The following is a 22,915-nucleotide window of genomic DNA, read 5'->3' on the forward strand; positions in this document are numbered from 1 at the left end:
GTTCCCCTGGGCGCCCCCCGGTGTACGGGGAGAGGACTACGTGTTCCGGACGGGGTAGGGGGGTCAGCAGCATGGCTGAGAACGAGTGGTCCCAGAAATTGGGGCAAAAGGCTGTGTATGTGTTGGGCGTTTAAATTTATTATTATTTTAAAATTTACTCTTGAAACAGCCAAGATGGAGGTTAGCTTATAAATTTCCCAAAGCCAGGTCTGGCGCGGTTTAAATGCAGTGGCCGGGGGTTCCGCTTTTGTCTCCTTGCCCAAGCTCCAGGGGAGAGAGAGAGAGAGAGAGAGAGGGAGAGAGAGAGAGAGAGAGAGAGACTGCGTGTGCATGTGTGAGTGCGTGCGCGCTGGCGTGGGTCGGTGCGTGGGCACATCCTGCGATCTCGGCTCCGAGGGTCTGGGTCTGAGTGTGTCTTTAACGCTCCAAGTCTTGAGTCATAGCGCGAGTGACGTGGGGAAAAACTTTGTGTTCGGAAGAAGGGTCTGATTCGATTGCAATAGGACGGAAGAAAGAAAGAGCCCTTGTGCTTTGTGCCCTTTTGTGTCTGAGTGAGTGCGTGTGTGTCTGCGAGAGCGAAGAGGAGAGAGAGGGAGAGAGAGAGAGAGAGAGAGAGAGAGTCAGGCAGCACTCGCGGCCGGCTGCATAGCGCTGCGTGTCCTGTGCGCGCGTGCGGGATCCGGCGCCGAGTCCCACCGCGGACGAGTGTGTTCATCTGCGGCGTCCGTGCGTGCGAGCCTCAGAGGGGGCTGGCGGGAGCAGGAGCAGGCCGAGGGTCCTCAGGCAAAGAAATCTGGCCTCGAAACCCGCTAGCCTCGCTCAGCTTCCGATATCCCTAACCGGCATCCGAGAGCCGGGTTGGGGGGGGGGGTCTGCTCGGAAATCGTCCTGGCCCAACTCAGCCCCTTTGGGCTCTCGAAGATTACCGCATCTTCTTCCTAGCGCAGAGAAGTGAGCCCGGAAAGGGAAGGAAGGGGCGGGGACACCCCCCAAAATAAATAAATAAATAAACAAACCGGCTCCTCGACACAGCTGGATACGGTCGGTTGAGTCCAGGTTGGTGGCATTTGGAGAGTTTTTTCGTTCGGTGGATTTGGGAGCCTATCGCCGCTCCCCCACCCTCTTCTCCCCTCTTGCAGGCGCCCCTCAACTTTGGGGGCCCGGGGCGCGCGCGGCTAGGGGCTGCACCTGCCCCGGCGCTCCAGGGCTGCGGGCCGGTGCGCTCGCCCCGGGCGGTGGCGTTGATGAGCCCGAGTCCCGGGCGAGCCTGTGCGCGGCGCGGACACCGGGGAGGGAGCGGAGGACCCACCGCGGGTAGGGGCGCGCGAGCCGGATTTCGGCTCCAGCCGGGACGTCGGTTCCCCCTAGCCCGGCTGCCTCAGAAAGGAGGCGAGCCCGGGGAGGAGGGGGAGACGGCGACCGGGGGCGGCGATTGGTGGTTTGGGTGAAGAGGGCCGGCAGCGGAGCGAGCGAGCTGGCTGGAGGAGGGGGCGGCGAACTTCCAGGGAGAAGGGGCTCTTTCTGCGCCAGGGCTGGAGAAAGAGCTGCCGCCGCCGTGTGCTTCGACTCCAGGCAGCTGCTGGCTCCACTCGCAGCGCTCGGAAAGTAACGTTATTTATTTATTTGCTTGCGTTCAGCCTCTTGGGTTGGACCCGATAGACACCCCTTGGACTTTGGGAGCTCGCTTCCGACCTTTCCAGCCCCTACCCTGCCCTTGCGGGCGGCTCCCCGGAATACACGTACATGCCCACCCCCACCCCGGCGCCCCCTTCCTGCGCCCGGACCCGGTTAGGGGTGGGCCCTCACCCGGGCGCTAGAAAGTCCCCCAAGGCGGGAGCCGGGGAGGGCAGAGGGGCGGGGGAGGTTCTAGCGCTCTCGGCTCTCATTTCAAAGCGCGCTCTCCCTTCCAGGTTGGGTCAGACCTGAACCCCTAAAAGCGGAACCGCCTCCCACCCTCGCGCCAGCCGCCCGCCGGGAGCTGAGTCGCCGGCGGCGGTGGCGGCGGACGGACCCGGGAGTTTCCTCTCGCACTGGATGGAGCTGAACTTTGGGCGGCCAGAGCAGCGCGGCCGTCCGGGGATCGCTGTATGCTGAGCTCCCTCGGCGAGACCCAGCGGCGGCTCCGGATTTTTGGGGGGGCGGGGACCAGCTGCGCGCCGGCACCATGTTCCTGGCGACCTTGTACTTCGCGCTGCCGCTCCTGGGTAAGTCGAGGCCGCCGCTAGCTTTCTAACCTGCTGAGTCTTTCCGAAGTGTACTCGGGGCAGCCCCCCCCCCCCCCCCCATTGCAGCGCGGTTGCTCTGGGTGTGGGCGAAGTTTCGTTTTGGGGAAGGGGATCTTGAATCCCCAGCACCCTGTGCTTGGGAGGCGGTGATGGCGCGGCACTTGCCCGCAGCTTTTTGTGCTTGGTTCTTATTTTCTGTTCTTTTTAATGGCCTATCCTGGCGGAGAGTTAAGAGGTCCGAGCCCCTCCAGCCCCGGGACCAGCGCTCCTTGCGAGTCCCGGGCGCTCGCGGAGGCGCAGCGGGCAGGTGGGGTGTGGGCGAGAATTGGACTGCGAGAGCAAACTTCGAAGGGAAAACTTTCCCCCGAATAGTGTCTGAGCGCTCCCCGCCCGGCGGGCCGCGGACCAGAGCTCGCCTGCCCCTCGCCCGGCGCCCAGCCGGCAGCCGCCCTCCTCTTCGGAAAGCCCCCGGCTTCCGTCGTGCGGGGCCGAGCGAGCGGCTCCCGGAGGCCGAGCAGCTGCGCGGGCCGGGCTGCCCCGGAGCGGCGGGGCGGGCACGCGCGGTGGGCAGCGCGCACCCCGGGGCAAACCGCAAACAGCCCGCAAAGCCACGCCGGGCGAAGGTTGGCGTAGCCTGGGAGAGCCGGCGGCCGGAGGTCCCAGGGCGGGAAAATGACTCCCCGGCGTAGAGGGGCGGGCCCGCTGGCTGCGCAGGGCACCGCAGAAGCCTGGTTAGGCACGCGCCCGCGCCCGAGCGGAAGGCTTCGGGTCCCTGCCCAGGCGCCCTCACCCTCCCTCCCCTCCGCCCGCAGACTTGCTCCTGTCGGCCGAGGTGAGCGGCGGGGACCGCCTGGACTGTGTGAAAGCCAGCGATCAGTGCCTGAAGGAGCAGAGCTGCAGCACCAAGTACCGCACGCTGAGGCAGTGCGTCGCGGGCAAGGAAACCAACTTCAGCCTGACATCGGGCCTGGAGGCCAAGGACGAGTGCCGCAGTGCCATGGAGGCCCTCAAGCAGAAGTCTCTCTACAACTGCCGCTGCAAGCGGGGTATGAAGAAGGAGAAGAACTGCCTGCGCATCTACTGGAGCATGTACCAGAGCCTGCAGGGTACGCGCCGACCGTCCTCGCCCCCCACCCCCACCCCTCACCCCTCACCCCACAAAGGCAGGCGGGCCCCTCGGCCGGGTCCGCTGACCTCATCCTCTCCTCGCTTCTCCCCAGCTGCAGAATGAGGACCTTTCATTGGCCCCCAGGGACAGCGGCAGCTGGTGTTTGCTGCCTCCCGAGCAGCATTGTTGGGGCCTGGTTGTTGGAAAACCCATGAGGGGGTGGGGGATACCCCCCCTCCCCGGGCCCCGCTGACCTCTCCGAAACCTGGTCAGAGCATCCGAGTAGGAGCCCGTTAAGGGACAGGGAGGAACTCAAAACTTCTCTCCAAGGAGAGCTTCAGAGGATAAGAATACAAAGACTTGTCCTGAATCCTGTCCGGAGTTTCTCCCCTTTCTTCTTCCCTTCTGTGTATTCTGACATAAGATAAAGAATTAAGAATAAAAGGTCCAGTAGACTCTATTCTATCTTTACCCTCATCAAACCTGATCAAAGGCAGAAAAGCCATTTGTCATCTTAGATTAGCTGAGTCTTGAACCAGCTGGTGTGGTTCAGCCTTGGTTAACACAGAAGTGGCTTTGAGAGAAAAAGGGCCACTTGTCACAACCGTCCATTCCAGTGGGAATTTTTTGGTCCTTGTGTGCCAGAGGTGGCTGGTGTTTGTAAATCTAACACAGCCATCCAGTGCATTCATTCTCCACGGAGACACCAAACATTTGTAACATACAGATTTGACCTCTCAGCTGCCTCCTACTTCAAAACCTATTACAATGAAAACCTATTTCAGAGGCTGTTTCATAACCAGCATCCTGGCTTTCTGGCCACATGCTACATTGAGGAGCAAAGAAATGGGGGCCTCCTTTGGGTCACTTTTCTTCCATTGGCTCCCGGAGGTAAGCTGGGCTGGTGACATCACTGGTTCCTTCTTCTCTTATTTCATTCCTTTGCAAAGAGTGGGAGAGTTTTCTGGCAAGATCAGGCAGGTTGCTCTCCAGTGTTTTCATGGCACTCTGGGGAGAGGAAGGACAACAAAGGCAGAGGGAATGCAACATAACCATGGCCAAATAGATGCATTTGAGACCTTTGAAAGTTTCAGCATCTTTTTGTTACACAATCATAACATCGTTAGAATTTAGATTCAGTAACAAAAACTCTCTGAAATATGTCTGCTTTCCAGATCTAAGCCCCACCGTTCTGTTGTTTTTAGGAAATGATCTGCTTGAAGATTCCCCTTACGAGCCAGTTAACAGCAGATTGTCTGATATATTCCGGGTGGTCCCATTCATACCAGGTAAGCAGATTCATGCTTCCACTTGGATGCGTTTGCCTGCTTGAAATCCATTGGCTTGCATTCTCTTTGGCTCTCAGAGAGCGTCTAAGTAGATAGTTGAATGGTACAGCATTTCTGGGAAATTAGAAATAGGATGATGATAATGAAGAGGCAGAATGCCTAGAGATGATTGTATGACTTGAAAGTAATTCTAAATGAAGTAATGTGGTGCAGTGATTTGAAAGAGGTCGGAGGGAGGTGACTTGGTTGAATTTCTTTTTTTCCACATTGAAATATGATTGGCTAGCTCTTGCATAGGGACTTCTGTCTGTAGGTGGCAATCATACTCCCTTCTTGCTACCTACCATTCACAGCGCCTCCCTGCAGATGGGATCCCTGTCAGTGATGCCTCTTACTTTATGAGACTTCTGAAGATAATCTTAGATTGTTGAAGAGTTTCAGATGGACTCACTTGTCTGCCTTTGATTTAAAAGCTTTAACTCTACCATTTGTTAACAATTCTATTTTTAATTTGTCCTGAGCAAGTGTGTGCATGTATCAAAGAATGTCTTACTTCCCCAGTGGCCCTTTAAAAAGTGGTCTCGCTTCCCATGGTTTGTTTTGTCTGTCTTTGCGATTCTACGTTTGTTTTGGAAGTGAACTTAGTTTCAGAATTAAGTTTTTCATAACTCTGGCATTCAGACAGCCCCATAAATAATGAGCAAGGCAGTAATTTCTCTTAATGACATACAGATTCCAAACTGATATGGTCTTTATTTGTTTACACTTAAGACATTTTCTCAAGTATATACAGCCATCACAAATGATATGTTTTGTTGGTGGTTGTACATGGGGGTGAATGTTGAATTTTATGAGATGATGGTTTGTTATGGGTGAGAGTGTTCTGGTGTTCTAAACATTTTCTGTTTTCCTGCACAAAGCCATAGCATCAAGGGTATATGTAAATACTGATATTATGTGTCGGTGTATTATACATACATTCATTCACTCACAGACATCCAGTGAGTACCTAATACGTTCTAGCCATTGGGATTTTGGCAGTGAGCCAGACAGATGTCGCCCCTGCCCTCGTGAATCTTCGAGACAGCCAGCAACTGGCGTTTATTAAGCCCCTATTTTATTCCAGGCACTGTGTTAAGAACTTTTTTTTAAGATTTTATTTATTTATTTATTTGAGAGAGAGATCAGAGGGAGAGAGACAAGCAGACTCTGCGCTGAGCATGGAGCCCAGCGTAGGGCTCAATCTCACGACCCTGAGATCATAATCTGAGCGGAAATCAGGAGTCAGATGCTTAACTGACTGAGCCACCCAGGCGCCCCCGTGTTAGCAACTTTTTATCATTAACTTAGATAACATGTGCATCTTGGGTATTATTATTTCGATTTTAGGAATGAAGCAATTGATGCAGTGTGAAGTTGAGAAACCAGCCCAAGATCACAAAACTCATGATTAACGAAACCAGAATTTAAACCCAGATTTGTTTGATTCTGAGCTTTTGTAACATCTGCTCCTTGTTACCCAGAGTGTGGTCTTTGGACCAGTGGCATGGATATCACCTGGGAGTTGGTTGGAAGTGTGGAATTTCAGGCTCCATCCCAGACCTGCTGAATCAGAACTTAATGTTTTAAGAAGATCCCTGGGCTGGGTGCTTCATATACACATGAAGCTTGAGATGCATTTTTCTACATTATTCTGTTTCTGGTTCAGAGGAGAAGTGTGTGTATGTATGTGTTTTGGGGTAAGATATAAGGGTTTAAGTTTAGTATCAGAGGCATTCATATATTATCCAAATAATGCTGATAATTTCCACTCCGGAGCCCTGCTAATGCTCCCTCCCCATCCCCTTGGCCCAGCTGGGGCAGTGTCTCAAGTACTGGAGGAAAGATGCACAGACCCATCTGAGCTCTCACAGGGGCAGGTCTTTAGGAGCTGGGGTGGGATGTGGCCATGGTGTACCAGGAGCGAACTTAGCCTTCCTAGTGCTTGGAGGGGTAGTGCCTCTTGCCTGCTGCCTGCCCCCTGGAAACCTTATTCCTTAGTTTTTGTGCTGATGCTTGGAGGGATATGAGCCTTCCCATGGACAGTGAGAGTGAGAACGCAGGCTAGGAGGAAGGCTTATTTGGGTTTTAGTTTCAGACCTGCTGGGGACCATAGGACTGCAACAGACTCATTTTCCCTTTCTGGTGCTCTCTTTTCTTGGTATAATGAGACCATGGGAGTAAATAATCTTTAGTCCTAACAGGTCACGATTCTGAGGGAAGATTGAGGTCACCTCCAGAACCCATTTACTGTGCTCTTCAATTGTGTTTTCAATCCTTGCATTCATTCTACAGTTAAAATGGCTTGGTCATTCTCAGATACCCCTGGCTTGCCTGAAAATCTTCTATGAGTATTGGGAATTCTTCTGCATATGGACCAAGTTTCACTCATTCATTTTCTTGGGTCCCTTTCTCAGCCAGGTTTCTTTTCATAGCAAATATGACCCTGACTTTGTGAGACCTGTCCTGCTGAGAACCCAGAAGTCATAATGAATTAATCAGAGCCAGGAAGGCCTTGTCTGGAGCTACATTTTATCTCTCAAGGGCATTGAATTTAGGTTCCAGCACTAATGAGCTTTGACCTCTGACAGTGATGGTGTTCCCTAAGTGGGTATAGGGAAGCCAAATGGAACCTTGAGAGGTTTTAAGTCATTGAATAATGCATATTATCCAGTTTGGCATTTGTAGAATAAGGAAGGACAAAGGAGCAGGATGATAAATGTTGCTTTTTGTGGTTTGATTCTGAGTTTCTAGAACATCTCTCCTGCCTTCAAAATCTCTCTGAAGAAACCAGGACAACAGGGCCTCAGTCTTTTACAGATAGGGTAACAATCAGAGTGTCCATATTTGGGTTTCTTTGCCCAATGTGAGGTGAATGTTTATCCACATACATTAAGTGTGAGCTGAATTGTCTCACTGAACAAGGCAGGTTTGACGTTCTTGTGTTTCCATTTTCTTTGGACTCCTCAGAGCTGTGGGCTCCTTTGCCATTGTTTACTTGATCACCAGTTAAAAAGCCATATTGAGGTGCTGTCAGTGGCCTGACAGGAGCAAGGAAGGGAACAGAAATGAGATAGTCTCCAACCTGTCATCTCTGTTCTGAAGCCTGAGCGGCAGGAAGGAAATCAAACAGCCGAGTCAGGTGAGAATTGGGGAATTGCAGGAGCACAACCCTTGTGGAAATGCATTGGTAGAAGCATTTGGTCTTGAAAGCACTTTCAAGGGCTCGAGGAGGGACCTTCGTTGTGGGTTGATGTCATTGTGGTTTTTAGGGATCTCAAACAGGAAGAACCAGGCAGTGAGTGGGAGCGTACAAAGGAAAGAGGGAGCCAGTGCGAGAGGATGTTGGAGGAGAGGAGAGAACACGGAAAAGGGTCTTGGGAGCCAAGAGGGCAGAGCCGTGTGGGCACATGGAGGCTCAGAGGACAAAGCCACCACGTATGTTTCACATCTGCCATGACTCTCTGCTCTTTAACCTTGCCTTTTCTTCTCTGTGCAAGTTCTAGAAGCAGCAAGAAGTAAATAGTGATTTGAAAGGGAGATGAACCTGTTGGCCATGTTTTTGGACTCTCTGGAGGGGGAGAGCAAAGTAGCAAAAAATTTTGAAAATACAGTGGGTGCCAAGAAGAGTCTGAGGATGGAGGATCAGAAGGGGATATAAGCACCTTTATGGCAACGAGAGAAAAAAAGAGGGCTCCAGGGTTTAAAAGTATTGACTGGGAGGTTGGATTTTGTAGAGAGGAGTCAAGAGAGGCCAGACCTTTCTCAAAAATAACCAGAGCCGATGGTATTGCAAACAAGAAGCGAGATGGATGTGGGGAAAGAGGGGCATTAGGATTTGAACATGCTGACTCTGGTTTGGTAAAAGATAAAGGTCTAACTCTCTGCCTCTCTCATCATTTCCTGCCAAGTCCTAGGAATGGCTTAGACCTTCCCAGGAAGCCATAGGATCTTGACATCGGTTCCCACGCAGTTGGAAATAGTTTGCTTCAGTAGGAGATGCCCCTAAACACTCTTTGGAGTATGGCCCCTTTCTCTGAATAATGCTGTGAATAATTAGCCATGTTTAGCATTTCTGTTTTAATATGCCATCATACTTACGTCACTATGAGAAAAAAAAGCTTTCTTAAAAATTTTACATGTTGAAGAGAAGTCTTATAAGGTCCTGTGCTGTCTTGTCAAATCAGGACCACAGAGAGAAGTGTTTGTAAATACCAGCTACTGGGGTATGTGGTGGTCCTTTGCCTTCCACTCAGCTTTCCAAAACCCTTCTAATCATGTTGTCCCAATAGGTGAGAATCCCCGTTGGTTCCTTGTTCCCTGTTCTGACATATGGTAAACTCCTCCCCAGGCCAGATCGTGCTTGCCTTCCTTCTCTAAGCCCGTCACCCCCCGTCCACTCAGGCTCACTGAGCAATCCATTCCCCAAGCATTTCACATGTCTTCACTTTCCTGTGCCTTTGTTCATGCTCTTGCCTCTGATGGGGAAGTCTCTGTTAGTTCCCCGAGACCTAGACCCAATTTCATCTCTGGGGCCATGCTGGAATTCCCCCAGACAGGCACTTCCACTCAAGACGCTTTCGTGCTGCATTTTGTTCTTGCCTTCACGATAGCTGTTAATCACAGGGTATTGAGAGGACTCACGTATGTGTCTATCTTTCGCACTGGAAAGCTGGGGGACCTGCTTGCTATGCGGGGTGTATGCTTAGCCTGGAGCCTTCTTCCTGTTCCTGAGTAGTCACCTTGTTAACCATGGGTGCTTGAATATCAGAGAAGGGCTGTAGAGATCCAGTCTAACCTTCTGCTTTCACAGAAGGGAAGCCCAGAGAGAGGAATTGTCTTGGCCAGGGCCACAGTGCTTGAGGGTAGCCCCGAGGACCTTTGCTAGAACATGGCAGTGCCTTCGGGGAGGCCAGTGTTAGCCTCTTTCTGTTCTGCGTACTCTCTGGACACATCATCCATTCCTGGGACTGCTGCTCCCACTTAAACTGAAGACTCAGAGCCTTCCCTCCTATTCTAGCCTCTCCTGAGCTCTCAACCGGCATTTCCAGCTGAGTCCTGGCCAACTCTGCCTGGATGTAGCTCAGTTACTTCAAACCCAGCACATCCAAAGCGGTTCTCACCATCTCTCCCTCTTTTCTCCTTACACCCTTCTCTTCCCGAACCTTCTGTCTTACATATGGCATTGTCTGCCTGAGTTATAAGCTTCGGGGTTCCTGCCTGCCCCCCCCATTCTCATTCCTTCAGCTGGATCCATCACCAAGTCTTCTGAAGTCCACCTGCTGTGTTCTGAGTTGCTCTCCTCTCTCCATTCCCTAAATGTACTCATCTTATCTCTCACTTGAACTTTGCATTGACCTTCTTCCTGGCGTCCCCGTGTCAAGTTCCTCCCAATCCAGCCTGGCCTCCTCATTGGCAGGCCTTATCTTAGCACCCCAGTGACTTAGAAGAACTGTCAGGCTTCAGTCTTCTTGCAGAGATTGTTCTACTAAGTGACCTTGCGTCTCACCCTAGCTGCCCTGTGTCCAGACAAGCCAGCTAGCCACCTGCTGTCCCACCAGTGCCCTGGGCAGCTTCGTGTCTCCAGGCCTTTGCGCACGCCAGTGCTGGGGAGAGAACACGTGCTTGGGGTCTGCCCACCTGTGGGCATCCTAGCCCTGCCACTTCCTTCGTCTTGGGCACCTCACTCAAGCTCAGTGTGCCTCAGGCTCCTTGGATGTAAAACGAAATGAAGGTCATTCCTTTACAGGTTCTTGTGGATTTGAAGATGCTGTATGTAAAATACTAGGCCCCGAAGCATCCTTGGCCCCCAGTAAGTCTCAGTCACAGCCACACTAGCTGTTGGCTGGCTCCTGGCTCCAAGACCAGGAATCTTTTCAGCAGAACTTATTTCCTGATCATGGAACAACGAAAGGATGGCAATCCTGAGCCTTCTGGAAGGCTGTTCATAAACAACATGGACAAAAATGAAAAATCTAGCCTTTCTCTAAAGGGCCCTGGAGGAAAGTCCTGCCTCTTGATAACCCCGTTTGAGTCTGAACTTCCCTTTGGGGAAGGTCTTCCTTATTCCTGCTCTGAATCCCCCTGTTCCTTTGGGCCCTGTTTTTACGCTCTTTTGTCAGAGGTGAGTGTGTTGCAGCTGGTGATCACCCGGGGTGGGGGCTCTTCCTGTGCTTAAGGATTCTTGTGATCAGCTTTCCCTTCTCAGCTTGACTGATTCCCATTCTTCCAACCTCTCCTCATAAATCTGCTCTCCAACGCCCCTCATAGCAGGAAGAATTACTGCTCCCTGAGAAGGGCATGCCTTAAACCCGGGAGAGGCGTCCATCTCCACAGGCTGTGCTATGTCCACTTACATACTTTTGGTTCGAATTCTCTCCCCTCCAGTCCCTCAGCACCTCATTTTATTTTATTTTTTTGTAGAACAATAAGAAATTACAAATAGGTTTATAAAAGGAAAAGGAAAATTTAAATCACCCCTAGTCACACCTCCCAAAGATAACCACTATAAACATGCTGATATGAAACTTCCCAGAATTGGGCACCTGGGTGGCTCAGTTGGTTAAGCGACTGCCTTCGGCTCAGGTCATGATCCTGGAGTCCCGGGATCAAGTCCCGCATCGGGCTCCCTGCTCAGCAGGGAGTCTGCTTCTCCCTCTCCCGCTCCCCCCTCTTGTGTTCTTTCTCTCTCTCACTCTCTCTCTCAAATAAATAAATCTTTAAAAAAAAAAAGAAACTTCCCAGAATTTTTTCCTTTATATATGAATATGTGTATATATGTGTGTGTGTATATATATACACACATCTTTTTTTTTTTTTTTTACAAAAATAGAGTCATAGGCTACGCATACTTTCTGATTACCTGTGTGATGATCTGAGGAATGTGTGTCTTCTTGTATCCCTGACTATGTCCCAAAGGTAAATTTTGTTACTTAGATTAACTGTCAACCTCGAGAAGTTTCATGGATAAAACAGCAGGTCACTCCAGTGGCAAGATACTTACGGCCAAGGCCTGGATGTTCCAGGGAAGGCTGTGACGGTAGAGGCAGTCAAATATTTTTGCATAGCGTGACCGTAGGTCCTGTTACCAGAAGAGGGGAGATAAAACATCCATGAGTGACAGGTAATTGCATGAACCGAAGATTGTTACAAGGTGCAAAATTATTTATAGCCAGTAGGTCTGTCCTCATTCCTTCTCCTTAGTCCTTAGAGGTGTTTCTTTCTGCCATCTCTTAATTTTTCTGCTGTCCAAGCTTATTCTTTCCAAAGGATGTCCTTTCTTGGTTCTCGGGGATATAGTACTGATTCGCAGAAGGTGTCAAATCAGGATTGTTTGGTCCAAGGAGCACTGGTCTGGGAGTCAGGAGACCTTGGGCAAGTGTCTACCCTTCCTATAAAAGGAGAGGTAGCCACTCCTTTTATAAAATGACAGCAGTGGACTAGAATGATCTTTCACATATTTTCCTTCCTTTTCCAGGGACCTGCGTATTGAATCTTGAATTATTTTCAGACTTACTATTTTTCTTTCGAACATTGTCTTCATACCAAAGAAACTTGTGATCTTGGTATATATATTTTTCACATTAATAACACTTACAAAGCATGATTTATTCAATATACACCTTACTTGAACCAGAATGTGTTTAAGGCATCTCGTTTGGATACATGGAAGAAGATGAAACAAAATAAGAAGAAAGTGGGAAAAATAGGAACAAGGGGAAAATGAGATAGGAAAGAGAAAAACGAAGCCAGGAGCGAGTTCAGTAGACACAGTGCATGTCAGAAGATTATATTTAAACAAATTAAATGATCAGAAGTGCCTTGTTTGTTTTACAAAGGGATAAATAAAATCACTGGGTTATAGATGCAGTAGGACTTTTGGAGGTCACTCTAGTCCAATCCCTTTATTCTACTGATAAGAAAACTGAGAGTTCCATAAATTTCTAGGGCAGTAGAACATAAATTGTGCAGGACAGTGATGACAAGTAAAATTAGGTGTGTGTTTGTTTTTAAATTGATATTCGAAACTCTCCACATCCTGGCATTTCCCCACCTCCTTTAAATTGTCCTTCACCTATTCAGGTCTGTGCACCCATTGGGAAGGCACTCTTGGTTTTTATGCAGTTAGGGTGAGAACCACAGCCATTGACTTTAGTTAAGGGGATTGTTGTCTGATTGTTGTTTTGGAATTGTTTCAGAACAAGGGTTAATTAATAAGTCTCTGTTTGGCAACAGGAACCAGGAGCCAGAACGTTAATTTTCATATTTTTTGGCCCCCTTCAGAGTCATCTGCAAGGGAAAGCGAGAAATTATTTTTTGTTGTAAGCCCTCCCAGCCTTCAGATTAAAAAAAAAATTAATCTTTCATCTGGAATTTTTTGTTAAAGAAGCTAACCACTTCCGTAATTTAGAGACTCAGCTAGCTGGGTCAGTGATGAAAACGAATGGGTGATTTGCATAAGGGGCTAATTTATTATGTCCCCTGGGCATTTCTTTCATCTCTTTCCATTCTAATTAATGTTCTAAGAGGGTCTATCACCATATCAGAAATTAGGGGTGAAAGTAGCCATTGTTAACCTTTATTCTTATGATTTTTTATCTTCTGTGATCTTTTAACCATTTTCTTTTCATAGCCAAGAATTTACAGAGATAGGGCTGGGGAGTGTATGGAGAGGGGGTTTCGGAGAGGGGGTTTCGGAGAGGGGGTTTTAGGGCTGGGCTTTTTTATGATCTTTATTCAAATAGTAGGTTGTTGTAAAAAATAAAAATGACTCAGGATAGTTCTCCAACCACAGAGGGAGTTGCCGGGCCTACAGAAGCGTACAACCATGGTGCAGAATTGTTTCTAAATTCGAGTCCCCTAAAAACCCATATAAACATGTATATACACACGCAGAGTTGTAGATGTGTTTGTACATCTGCCTGTTCATGTCTGCGTGTATTGATAGTGTGTGCGTGAATGTGGCTATCTGTATTATTAAACATTTTGCCTCAAAAAGATCTTCCTTGACATGTTTTAGTTGGTTCTGGCTGTGACAAAGGCAGCTGTGTGTGAGAGAGTGTGACACAGCTGAAGAAAGGCAAGAGAACAAGCAATTTCTTCGAAAATCAATTGCAATTTACTCCTACTAAATTGGCCCAAGGTCCATCCCGTCCAAGCATTAGCATATGACAGACTTTTAATCATTTGGTCAAATGGCCTATTTTTGGTCAAACCACAGTTCCCTCAGGGATTCTGCCCGTCAGTCCCAGAGAGCTATGTAATCTTCGGACCTGCACTCTTTTTAAAGGGGAGGTAGGTGTGGGGAGAGGAGTACCCCTGGAGAGTCCTGCTGAGTGCCCTGCACTGCCCAGCCTATCCATGGGCATGATTTCCTTTTGGTCCCCGACTACACTAAAAGCTAGGTATTATCTCTGATTTCCAGGGAGGAGACCTGGGTTCAGAGAGGTTGAGTAGCTTCCCCAGGGCCACACAGCCCATGAGTGGAAGAGTTCAGATTCGCATTTTGCTCCCGCATCTCTTTCTGCTGTTAGGTGACGAACTTTTAAACACAGACCTGGGATCCTTTATGTGGATCTTAAAGTGAAGATATCTAGCCTTTGTCTCACTCCTTAAGTCCCAGTTTTTCTTTCTCTGTCTTCCACCTTAAAACACTGTTTGACAAAGGCTTCTAATGTTGAAATAGAAGCCAGTATCTATTATTTTAATATTTATCCCTGCATTCTGTTGGGTTCTTAATTGACAACCGAAATCCAGAACACGCACGCTATTAAAACCATTCCTGCGGAACTGCAGAAATATTAACCAAAGAAGCAATTTCTGGATTGTATCTTTTTTCATTTCAGTGTGAGATGGAAGGCTTCTAAAGTAGAGCAGAATGCCTAGGGCCATTTTTTGTCATGTTGTCATATAAATAGCATTACACAGTGGTAAAGAAAGGAATACATAGTTTAGTCCCACTTTAAGGTGACCTAATATGCTATTCATTTGTCTTCCACCATGCTGGTACCCCTTTCCTTTACGTCCCTCTGAATGGTCTAAGAAGCACCATGCCGACTGTTACTTCTATTACCCTTTGCACATTATCGTTTGGTATACAGTTAATAATGTATGAAAATAAGTATCGATTGCATTCTTTGTCGGAACAGGCCAGCAGGTTTCTTAAAGCCCATGTTTATGAAATGTTTCATTGATCCCTGTTACTATGAGTTTCAAATAAACTCTTGATGAAGAAGATACCAGGAAATCCGTGCATTCTGGAGAGCCCTCCTTGGAACCACTGTTTGCTTGCACTCTTGAGCGTGGCAGGTGGCATTTTGAATGAAAAAAGGAGTGACTGGACTGAAACTCTAAACATAATCCCAATGAGACCTCAAGAGAAATATAAATCATAATAACTTCAACAGCTGTGAGAGGTAATGAGCTAAGTGTTTCCATGGAATACCTTGTGTCAGCCTTATTTAATAATAATTGTGTCTTAGCCGCACTGGATGGATAAGGAAACTGAGGTACAAATAAGAAAACTGTCAAAGGGCACACATCTAAGAGTTGGTTGAGCCACATTCTCATCCAGAAAGTCTGGCTCCAGAATCTGTGCTATAGTACTCACTTGCAAATACATAACAGGAGAGATAGTCTTGGGAAAGTTAAGTGCACAAACTGCATGAAGGATTATCATGCATTTTGTACTGAGTGATATATATACATATATCACTCATATATATGTGTGTATCTATAATGCATATATTTATTTTGGAATAAAGAGAAGAATTGGTCAGTTTCTATGACCTCTGTCAATTTTCAGTATTTCAGTGTGATGGAATGACATTTCTGCCAGATTCATTTATCTGGTATTTATTGAGAACTTACTATGAACCTAGTGTGAAGCCTAGGTGATTCAGGGGTAAATAGGACCTTCTTTTTTTGTTTAGGGATAAGTATAAACAGTAAAAATTAATGATGCAGAGTGGTAGGTGAATGAGCAGAACTTCACCAGGCTCACATAGAGCCTCAAGGAGAGAATAACTGACTTGATGGGGTTGTGGGTCAGAGGAGGCTTGCTGAAGGTGACTTGGGGCCGGGTTTTGAGGAATGGATAGGAGTTTGGTAAGGAGGGATGGCTGGGGGCTGGTATTCTAGGCAGAGGCAACTGCATGGGCAAAGGCATGGATGTCCAGGGTGCTGGAAATAAGTCGCTTGCTGTGGCTGGAGCCCTAGGTACAAGCAGTGGTGGAAGGAGAGCCAGGCAGAGAGGCAGGGTTGCCACACTCAGGGGCTGGCCTTTGCCTCAGCAGAGCCGGAGAAGGATGATGGCTGATGTATCTCAGCATTGCTGCATTTTTAGGCTGAATCCTATGGAATTACCATTTTTGTAGGCCAGCATGGCAGAAAAGCAGAAATTGCATGTGGTTCCACTTAGTATAGTTTTGTGTCATAAAAACATGCACAGGGCTCTGGATGCTTCTAGACTAAGATATGACATAGGCCCGCTGAGAATGAGTAACTTCTTATCACACGAGGTACCCTCTGGGGAAGTCACAAATGGGGCCAGGAGCACTGTGCTGTTAGCCTCAGTCCCTAGTGGACTCAGGGCAAGTGTAAGTCAGGTTCAGGAGTCTTACCTTCTTCTTGGAGCGGGGGACAGAGGCACGAGGCTCCAGAATGCAAGGACCAAGTGCACACAGCTCCACATTTAGATGCCAGAGGTGGGCAGAGGAGTCAGGAGTCAGCGAGACTGCCTGGGCCTCACAGGGTGGTCCTGGGAAGGTGGGTGGGGGCACGGGGGGAGCAGATGTCAGCAGAGCAGACAGGTCCCAACAGGAGTGAGTGCAGGACGCAGAGCGGTCTGGAGCCAGGTCCTGAAGGGTCTTAATGGTCGTGGTAGGAGAGAACGTCACTGCAGATTGTTCTTTAGACATTGAGTTACCTGGCCGGTGAAAGGGGGCCTGTCCTGGTGGGCGGTGGCAATGTGGACAGTCTGGGACCCCTGAGAGGAATGAGTCTCCACCTGCCCTTCTATAGCCTCCCGGTCCCAACCGCAGTGCTGCCCTCTGTCCTGGGCTCAGGATGGGACAGTGGCTCAGGCTGTCCTCCTGGCTGGGAGGGATGGCCCTGTCCAGCCTCCCTGTGGCCCTTTGGAGCCTTGATGGATAGTCGCTGTTTGGAGGACTCCACGTGTGGGCTGGCTTTTTCATTTGTTTGCGACATATCATTTTATTCTTCTGGCTCTCTGGTCCTGGGTCTCACTCGGCTGTTTTCTGCACCAGATTCTCAACTTGCTTCAGAACCTTTTGCAAGACAGTGAATAAAAACTCAAAGATTCTAAATGCAGGGAGTTGTCTTAATTGAAAGAGATGCCCGCTCACCCTGGGGCGCGCCTGGTGAGGGAAGGATGGGGAAGGAGGGCTGCTGGGACTGCAGCCAGTGATGACTGTAGCTCACAGAGCTGGTTCCGAAGAAGTGACTGAACCCTCTCTTATGTCCTTTCTTGAGCCCCCGCTGTGTTTACGACATTGTTTTAAAGCTGTTTTTGGAGCAGGAGCAGGGAGAGATGGTGCTGCCCTTTTTGGCTGCAGGCTGATCTCCGGGTAGGAACGCGGCCAGAGCTGGGCAGCACGTTCCCACATCAAGACTCACCTCAACCATCTGCGTTCATTCCAGAGATTGGGGTGGGGCTGGGGAGCGGCAGGAGATGAGGTCCTGATGATCCTGGGAAATCATGAAATGCAGGAGAGCAGTGGTAAAGAGCAAAAGTCTGGGGGCTAAGCACACCCAGATTTGAGTTCCACGTTCCCAGCACTTACTAGCTGTGGGACCACGGGCAAATAGTTACTTCCTCCGTTCTAGGTCCTGTATCTGAAAATGGGGACCGTAATAATATTATCCAATTCATAAGGTTATTGGAGGTAACACTTAGGAAGAGTGCTCGGAAGTGCTCAGTAAATGGTGGCTGAGTGACTGCCAGTCTCTGATTTTAATGGGTACACTAACCCCCTTCTTCCTCCTCTCCCAATTTATTAGTGTGAGATAGGAATAGGAGATTATTTGAGTGGATGTAAATCTCTTCTGCTCTGAAACAATAAAAGGAAAAAGAGAAGGAGACATCGATAACCACACCTGAAACGAAGATCATCGATTCAGTTCCGTTCAAAACATGGATTATCTCCTCTAAAATAACAGGAGTCACGTTCTTGGAGACCTTACCCTGGGCCTGGTGCTGTACTAGCTGCTGGGGAGTGGTGGAGAACCTGAAAGAAGGTTCAGAGCAGAGTGGAGTGCCATGGAGGGAGGGGGGGGAGGAGAAGGAAAGATGAAGGGAACTCGATGGAGGACAGAAAGTTCTGGAAGGAGGTAGCAAGGACTACTGTGGTGCAGGGATGTGGGGAGTGGATTCCAGGTGAGCCAAGGCACATTGGTGGGGAAAAAAAAGGTGTTCGTCCAGCATGGGAAATTTACATTGGATATGCTAGCCCTGTGTTGAACAGATGTGAGTGTGGTGAAAACCTAGTGGGTTTTATTATTATTATTATTCTCAAGAATGTTTAAAAAATGTAATGTTTGCAAACAAAGTAGAAACAGTCGAAGCATTGTTTTCTATTAGCCGTATAGGGTTCACTGGCTATGGGTACTTTTTCATTCTTGTCTTCCAAATTGTAATTTTAAAAGATGAGGCATTTCATATTCAAGAGTTTCTTTTGTCTGAAATAAATTATTCATTTCTACCCAGTTTCAGTAACAACGAACATAATACTTAATGTATCACAATTAAGTGAGTGTAGTTTCATATAAAATTATTTCTATGCATTTTGGTGGCAAACAGAGCAGTGTATCCTATATCTTGTCGACATTTGTTCCTCATAAGCAAAACATAAAGAAGTAGAGACTCAGAAATGCATTTTTTTTTTCCTCTCCCGGTGGAGGAGGGGTAACTTTAGACCGAAGCAGCCTTGTTTTTGACATTCCACAGCTGTTGGTGGCTACCTCGCTCTGCAGAGAAAGTGAACTTACTGCTTCTAAACTGTGCGTGGGGTCAGGTGGGGGTCAGAATTCTTGAGCAGCACCCATTCATCCCAGCCCCCTTTGTCTGGGTTTGAGATCTTACTAGAATGTCTCGTGGAAGGGCATTTGCTGGGGATTTGCTGGCCTGGATTTGCTGGGGACGACTTCCTTTTGGGTTTGGTGGCAACTGCTTTTTGAATGCTGGCTGGTTTATCATGTGGATCTTCACCGGGGATCCGGCTCTTGGAATACCCTTCTTGTGCCAAGGTCTCCTTATGAAAATAGGCATTGCCAGCCAGGGGTGACATCTCCATAGGAAGCCTCTTCAGGCTTGAAGGTTTAGCTGTGAGGTCCCCAGGCATGTTTTTGAGAAGCTTCCAACTCGAGTCCCAGCCCTGAGGTCACAGTCAAAGTTGGCAGAACAGTTGTGAAGACATGAATTGTGAAATGCCGGCTGGCTGCCCAGCAGGAGGATTCGAGATGCCTTCATAGGTTATTGCGTTTAATCCTTACAACAGCCCTGAGTGTTGGCCCAGTGTAGGGGTGGGGAGGATTTTCACATGTCACATAAGGGGGAACCAAAACTCAGAGAAGCCAAGTGATGTGCCTTAGGCCACACAGCTAGTTGGTGGAAGGTGCTAAACACGAGCCAAGTTTATCCACCTCCAGAGGCCTAGCTCCCTGCATGCGGTTCTGCTTGCTGCTTTTTTGACTGTTAAGTCAAGAACCAGAGCAACCAAACGCAAGATGGATTCTCGGCGACCTCTGGTCTAAGTGCGAGTTTGTATCTGAATGGAAAAAAATGACATCTTTCTAATCTGGGGGGAGATTTAGAAAGAAGTCTGTGGACTCGGCCACGAGTTTTCCCAGATGCTTCCCTGTTGTTGACCCTGGTTTAGTTCGTCAAGGGCCTGCCCTGGCTGGTCGGACTGCCCGTAGGCTTCTAATGATATGGGCACTCTTGTGCTCTTGGCTCGCATCCATTTGCTGGTGCCACACCTCAAGAGTATCTGCTGAGGCCCTTGCTCTGACCCGTATTTCCTGCATGGGGTTCAGAGGACCCCGGAGTCTGAACTCTCAATTTGAGGAGCTCCCTTTTAGAATATGTCCATGCAATTGCCTGCCGGATAATTCCATCAAGATCTTCTGGCCAGAAGTCTGGCAAGTTCCCTATTGAACTTGCCTTCTCTCTTCAAGCTGGGGGGTGAGGCAGAGGCATGTTAGAATCTTAAGGAGGTGTCTTTCTGTGTTGAGGGGAGCAGTGCTGTGGTGGAAAGAATACGGATTTGGGGTCAGGCCAGGATTTGCATCAGGCTTCATCAGATCATGACGTAGGCAAGTTCTTTAACTCTGCTCAGCCTCCCTGCCTGATTTGTTGGGTGGAGATGGGTGGAGATAATACCCGCTCTGCAGAGTCACTGTCAGGCTGGGATCTCAGTGGTGGGAGTGTCTACCACACTGCGTGCCTCCCCCACCCCCAAAATGATAGAAGTTCTTATTGAAAAAATGAGAACGTACTCATTGGCCTCCTGGCATTTCACTGCACGGAGGGAGGGTGTGGGCAAGCCTGGCCCTTGCGCTGTCCTTCCAGCTTTCTCTCAGACTTTGTGGCTGCTTCTGCAGACCCCTTGGTGCATTTGTAGTTGCAGTCTTGAGATGAGCGATCGATGACCGATCGCCTGGTTCCTCTATAATAGAGAGTGGCCCCACCATGTGGTACCATACACCAGCTGTGTACCTCCCTTGCTATACTCTGCAGCCCTGCCTTCTGGTTACTTAATTTTCCCCAACATTAGCACCCCGAGTGGGGGGTCAGCCATTGACTTGTTCCTCCACACCCTCGCCCTTAAAGGAGAAAGTGCAGTGTACACAGACAGACCTTCCAGAAAGGGCTCTTATGCAGATCCGGTCAGTGCTCAGTTCCTGTTGCAGTGTACTCTGGAGACTGAGGGAAGGAGAGTTATTGTGGGTTCACATGCAGGGTGAGTCTCCTGACTTGAATGCAGAATTTTCCTATTAAGAGCAGAACCAAACAACTTTTTATTTATTTATTTTTTTTTAAAGATTTTTTTTTTTTAATTTATTTATTTGAGACAGAGAGAATGAGAGAGAGAGAGCACATGAGAGGGGGGAAGGTCAGAGGCAGAAGCAGGCCCCCTGCCAAGCAGGGAGCCCGATGCGGGACTCGATCCAGGGACTCCAGGATCATGACCTGAGCCGAAGGCAGTTGCTTAACCAACTGAGCCACCCAGGCGCCCCAAACAACTTTTTAGATAAGTACTCTGATGTGGGCCAGAAATTCCCGGCAAATATTTACCCTAGATATAAAACACTAAGTTAAATGTTGTTTGGAAAACCCTAAAATAGAAAAATTTATACTCAGGGTTTTATATTTGGTAAATGTAAAAAAAAAAAAAAAAAAAAAAGGCCTATCTTGTTTTCCATTTCTTCTGAGCTGCCTTTTACGACACAGAATGATGACAAAGTGGTGTCCCCCCTGGCCTACCCATTCCTGCAGCCTCCCCCTTGCTCACTCAGTCTTCATCTGTGTTCTGCTCTCAGACACATACCTCCCCTCGACCCCAGTGAGTCTGGTGTTTTTGCTCTGTAAGCCCTGACCGTGGACGTGGCACCGTCTCAGCTGGAGGATCTTACGAATCCCCACAAGCTGAGCATGGATGCCGGGGTTGGCAGATTTTCCTCCCCACCAGCTTCCAGGAGTAAAGGGATTCTATAGACTGTGGTGTTTAAACTCCCAGAGGACTGGCACTGGTGACTTGAGAAATTCTTGACATGTGTCAGGTATCTGGGTTTGAGTCTCTGAACGTCCCATTAAATAAGTCACTTTCTTTGGCTAGACCCCTCCGTTCTTCTCTGGCAAAGCAGAGTCTGTGGGTCATCCCGGTGTTTCGAACCTAGCACTTTCACATGTTTTGTGCTGTCGTTGTCCTCTGGGGGAGGGGTATGGTACTCTGGAAGCTGTTCCCATCCCAGCTGTGTTGGTTGAAAATGGTAGTGCTACAACCAGATGATGTCCCCAGGAACTTTCTATTCTGACTTGCCACATGCCCTCCCATGCTCTGTCAAGGATCTTTGGATGACTTCAACAAATCCATCAACACAATTTTTAAATAACAACAAGTTTCAAAATAGCAACAAATACTTACCCAGCCAACCTCTTATGGGCTGGGCATCATGCTAGGTCCTGAGGGCAAGGGCACGGACAAGACAGATGAGGCCCCCGAACTCAGGAAGCGTACGGTCCCATGGAGGAGATGTAATGAGTTAGAACAAGTATTTTTGTTTGGCAGTAAATACTCTGAAGAAGACAGATCATTGTGCCGGCAAATAGAGGGGAAAGGGAAATCCCATTACGCAGAGAAATCAGGAAGGATTCCTTGAAGAGGTGACTTTGCCCTGAGAACTAAATGCCAAGGAAGAACTGACCCTTCTCAGTACTGGCTGAAGTACATCTTTACAGCACGAAGGCCCCCAGGTGGGCAAAAGGCTGGTGCACTCTTCCTGAACTGGGACACCAGGGTGGTGGGACCCTGTGTCTTTTTGTTAGTGATGATCACCTCTTGCTGCCCTGGGCAACGGGGTGAAAGGCCACCACCAGGGGTTGGGAGGGAACTATGGCGAGGGGGGCTGATGGGGGGGCAGTAGGAGGCTTCAGACCATGGCATCTGCTTTCAGGGCTCATGTAACTTACACAGAAGAGCATCCATAGCTGCATTACCACACTCTAGAACTCTGAGCTGGGAACAAAGCAGCTGTCTGAGTCAGAGACTTGGTGTCTGAGTGTGACCAGAGTGACCAACTTTGCCTTGAAAATGTAATTCTTCGGGGATAGTTCTCTGTTGGGGACTGTTCTCTATTGATTTGTCTCTTTAAAAAAAAAAAGACAATGCAGCGAGAAATAATGATAGAATATTGGAGTTGAAAGAGTCTTTTATGATCCCCAAGTCCAGGTTGTGGTTGACACATGGCTGACGGAACTGGAGGCCGGAATGGTTAAGGGCGGACGGGTCCAGGAGCTAAGTCCCAAAGCCTTTCCTGCCCTTGGCAGACATATGCAGAATGTCCACAGAAAACAGGACTGGAGGATGGGGAGACTTGAAGCCGTGACAGCTTTGTTCCTGCAGGCATCTGGACTATCCTCGGAAGAGGAATTCTTAAATAATTGGCTCCCTGCCCGCTTCACTGGCCTCATCTTGTCTCATTCTCCTCCAGAAGGCTCAGGGACTCTTCAGCCA

The 22,915-nt window shown here is 48.7% G+C and overlaps 1 protein-coding gene across 3 annotated transcripts in view; it reads left to right on the top strand.

Moving 5' to 3' along the window:
* The first annotated feature begins 767 nt into the window (after positions 1-767).
* The window catches only part of GFRA1 (GDNF family receptor alpha 1), a 208,625-nt gene continuing 186,477 nt past the window's right edge, over positions 768-22,915 (top strand). Inside the window, exons 1-4 of one of the 3 annotated variants that reach the window (XM_081823446.1) lie at positions 768-1,056; positions 1,911-2,204; positions 3,038-3,331; positions 4,539-4,622. In XM_081823446.1, the coding sequence (XP_081679572.1) occupies positions 2,165-2,204; positions 3,038-3,331; positions 4,539-4,622 (418 nt within the window). In that variant the 5' untranslated portion in view covers positions 768-1,056; positions 1,911-2,164. Of the gene's footprint in view, positions 1,057-1,463; positions 1,606-1,910; positions 2,205-3,037; positions 3,332-4,538; positions 4,623-22,915 lie in introns of those variants that run through there. The other 2 variants (XM_081823445.1, XM_006742956.3) reach the window with 2 other exon arrangements.

This window comes from Leptonychotes weddellii, chromosome 6, assembly GCF_054177405.1.
Source record: "Leptonychotes weddellii isolate Sample4059 chromosome 6, ASM5417740v2, whole genome shotgun sequence".
NCBI classification, from domain to species: domain Eukaryota; kingdom Metazoa; phylum Chordata; class Mammalia; order Carnivora; family Phocidae; genus Leptonychotes; species Leptonychotes weddellii.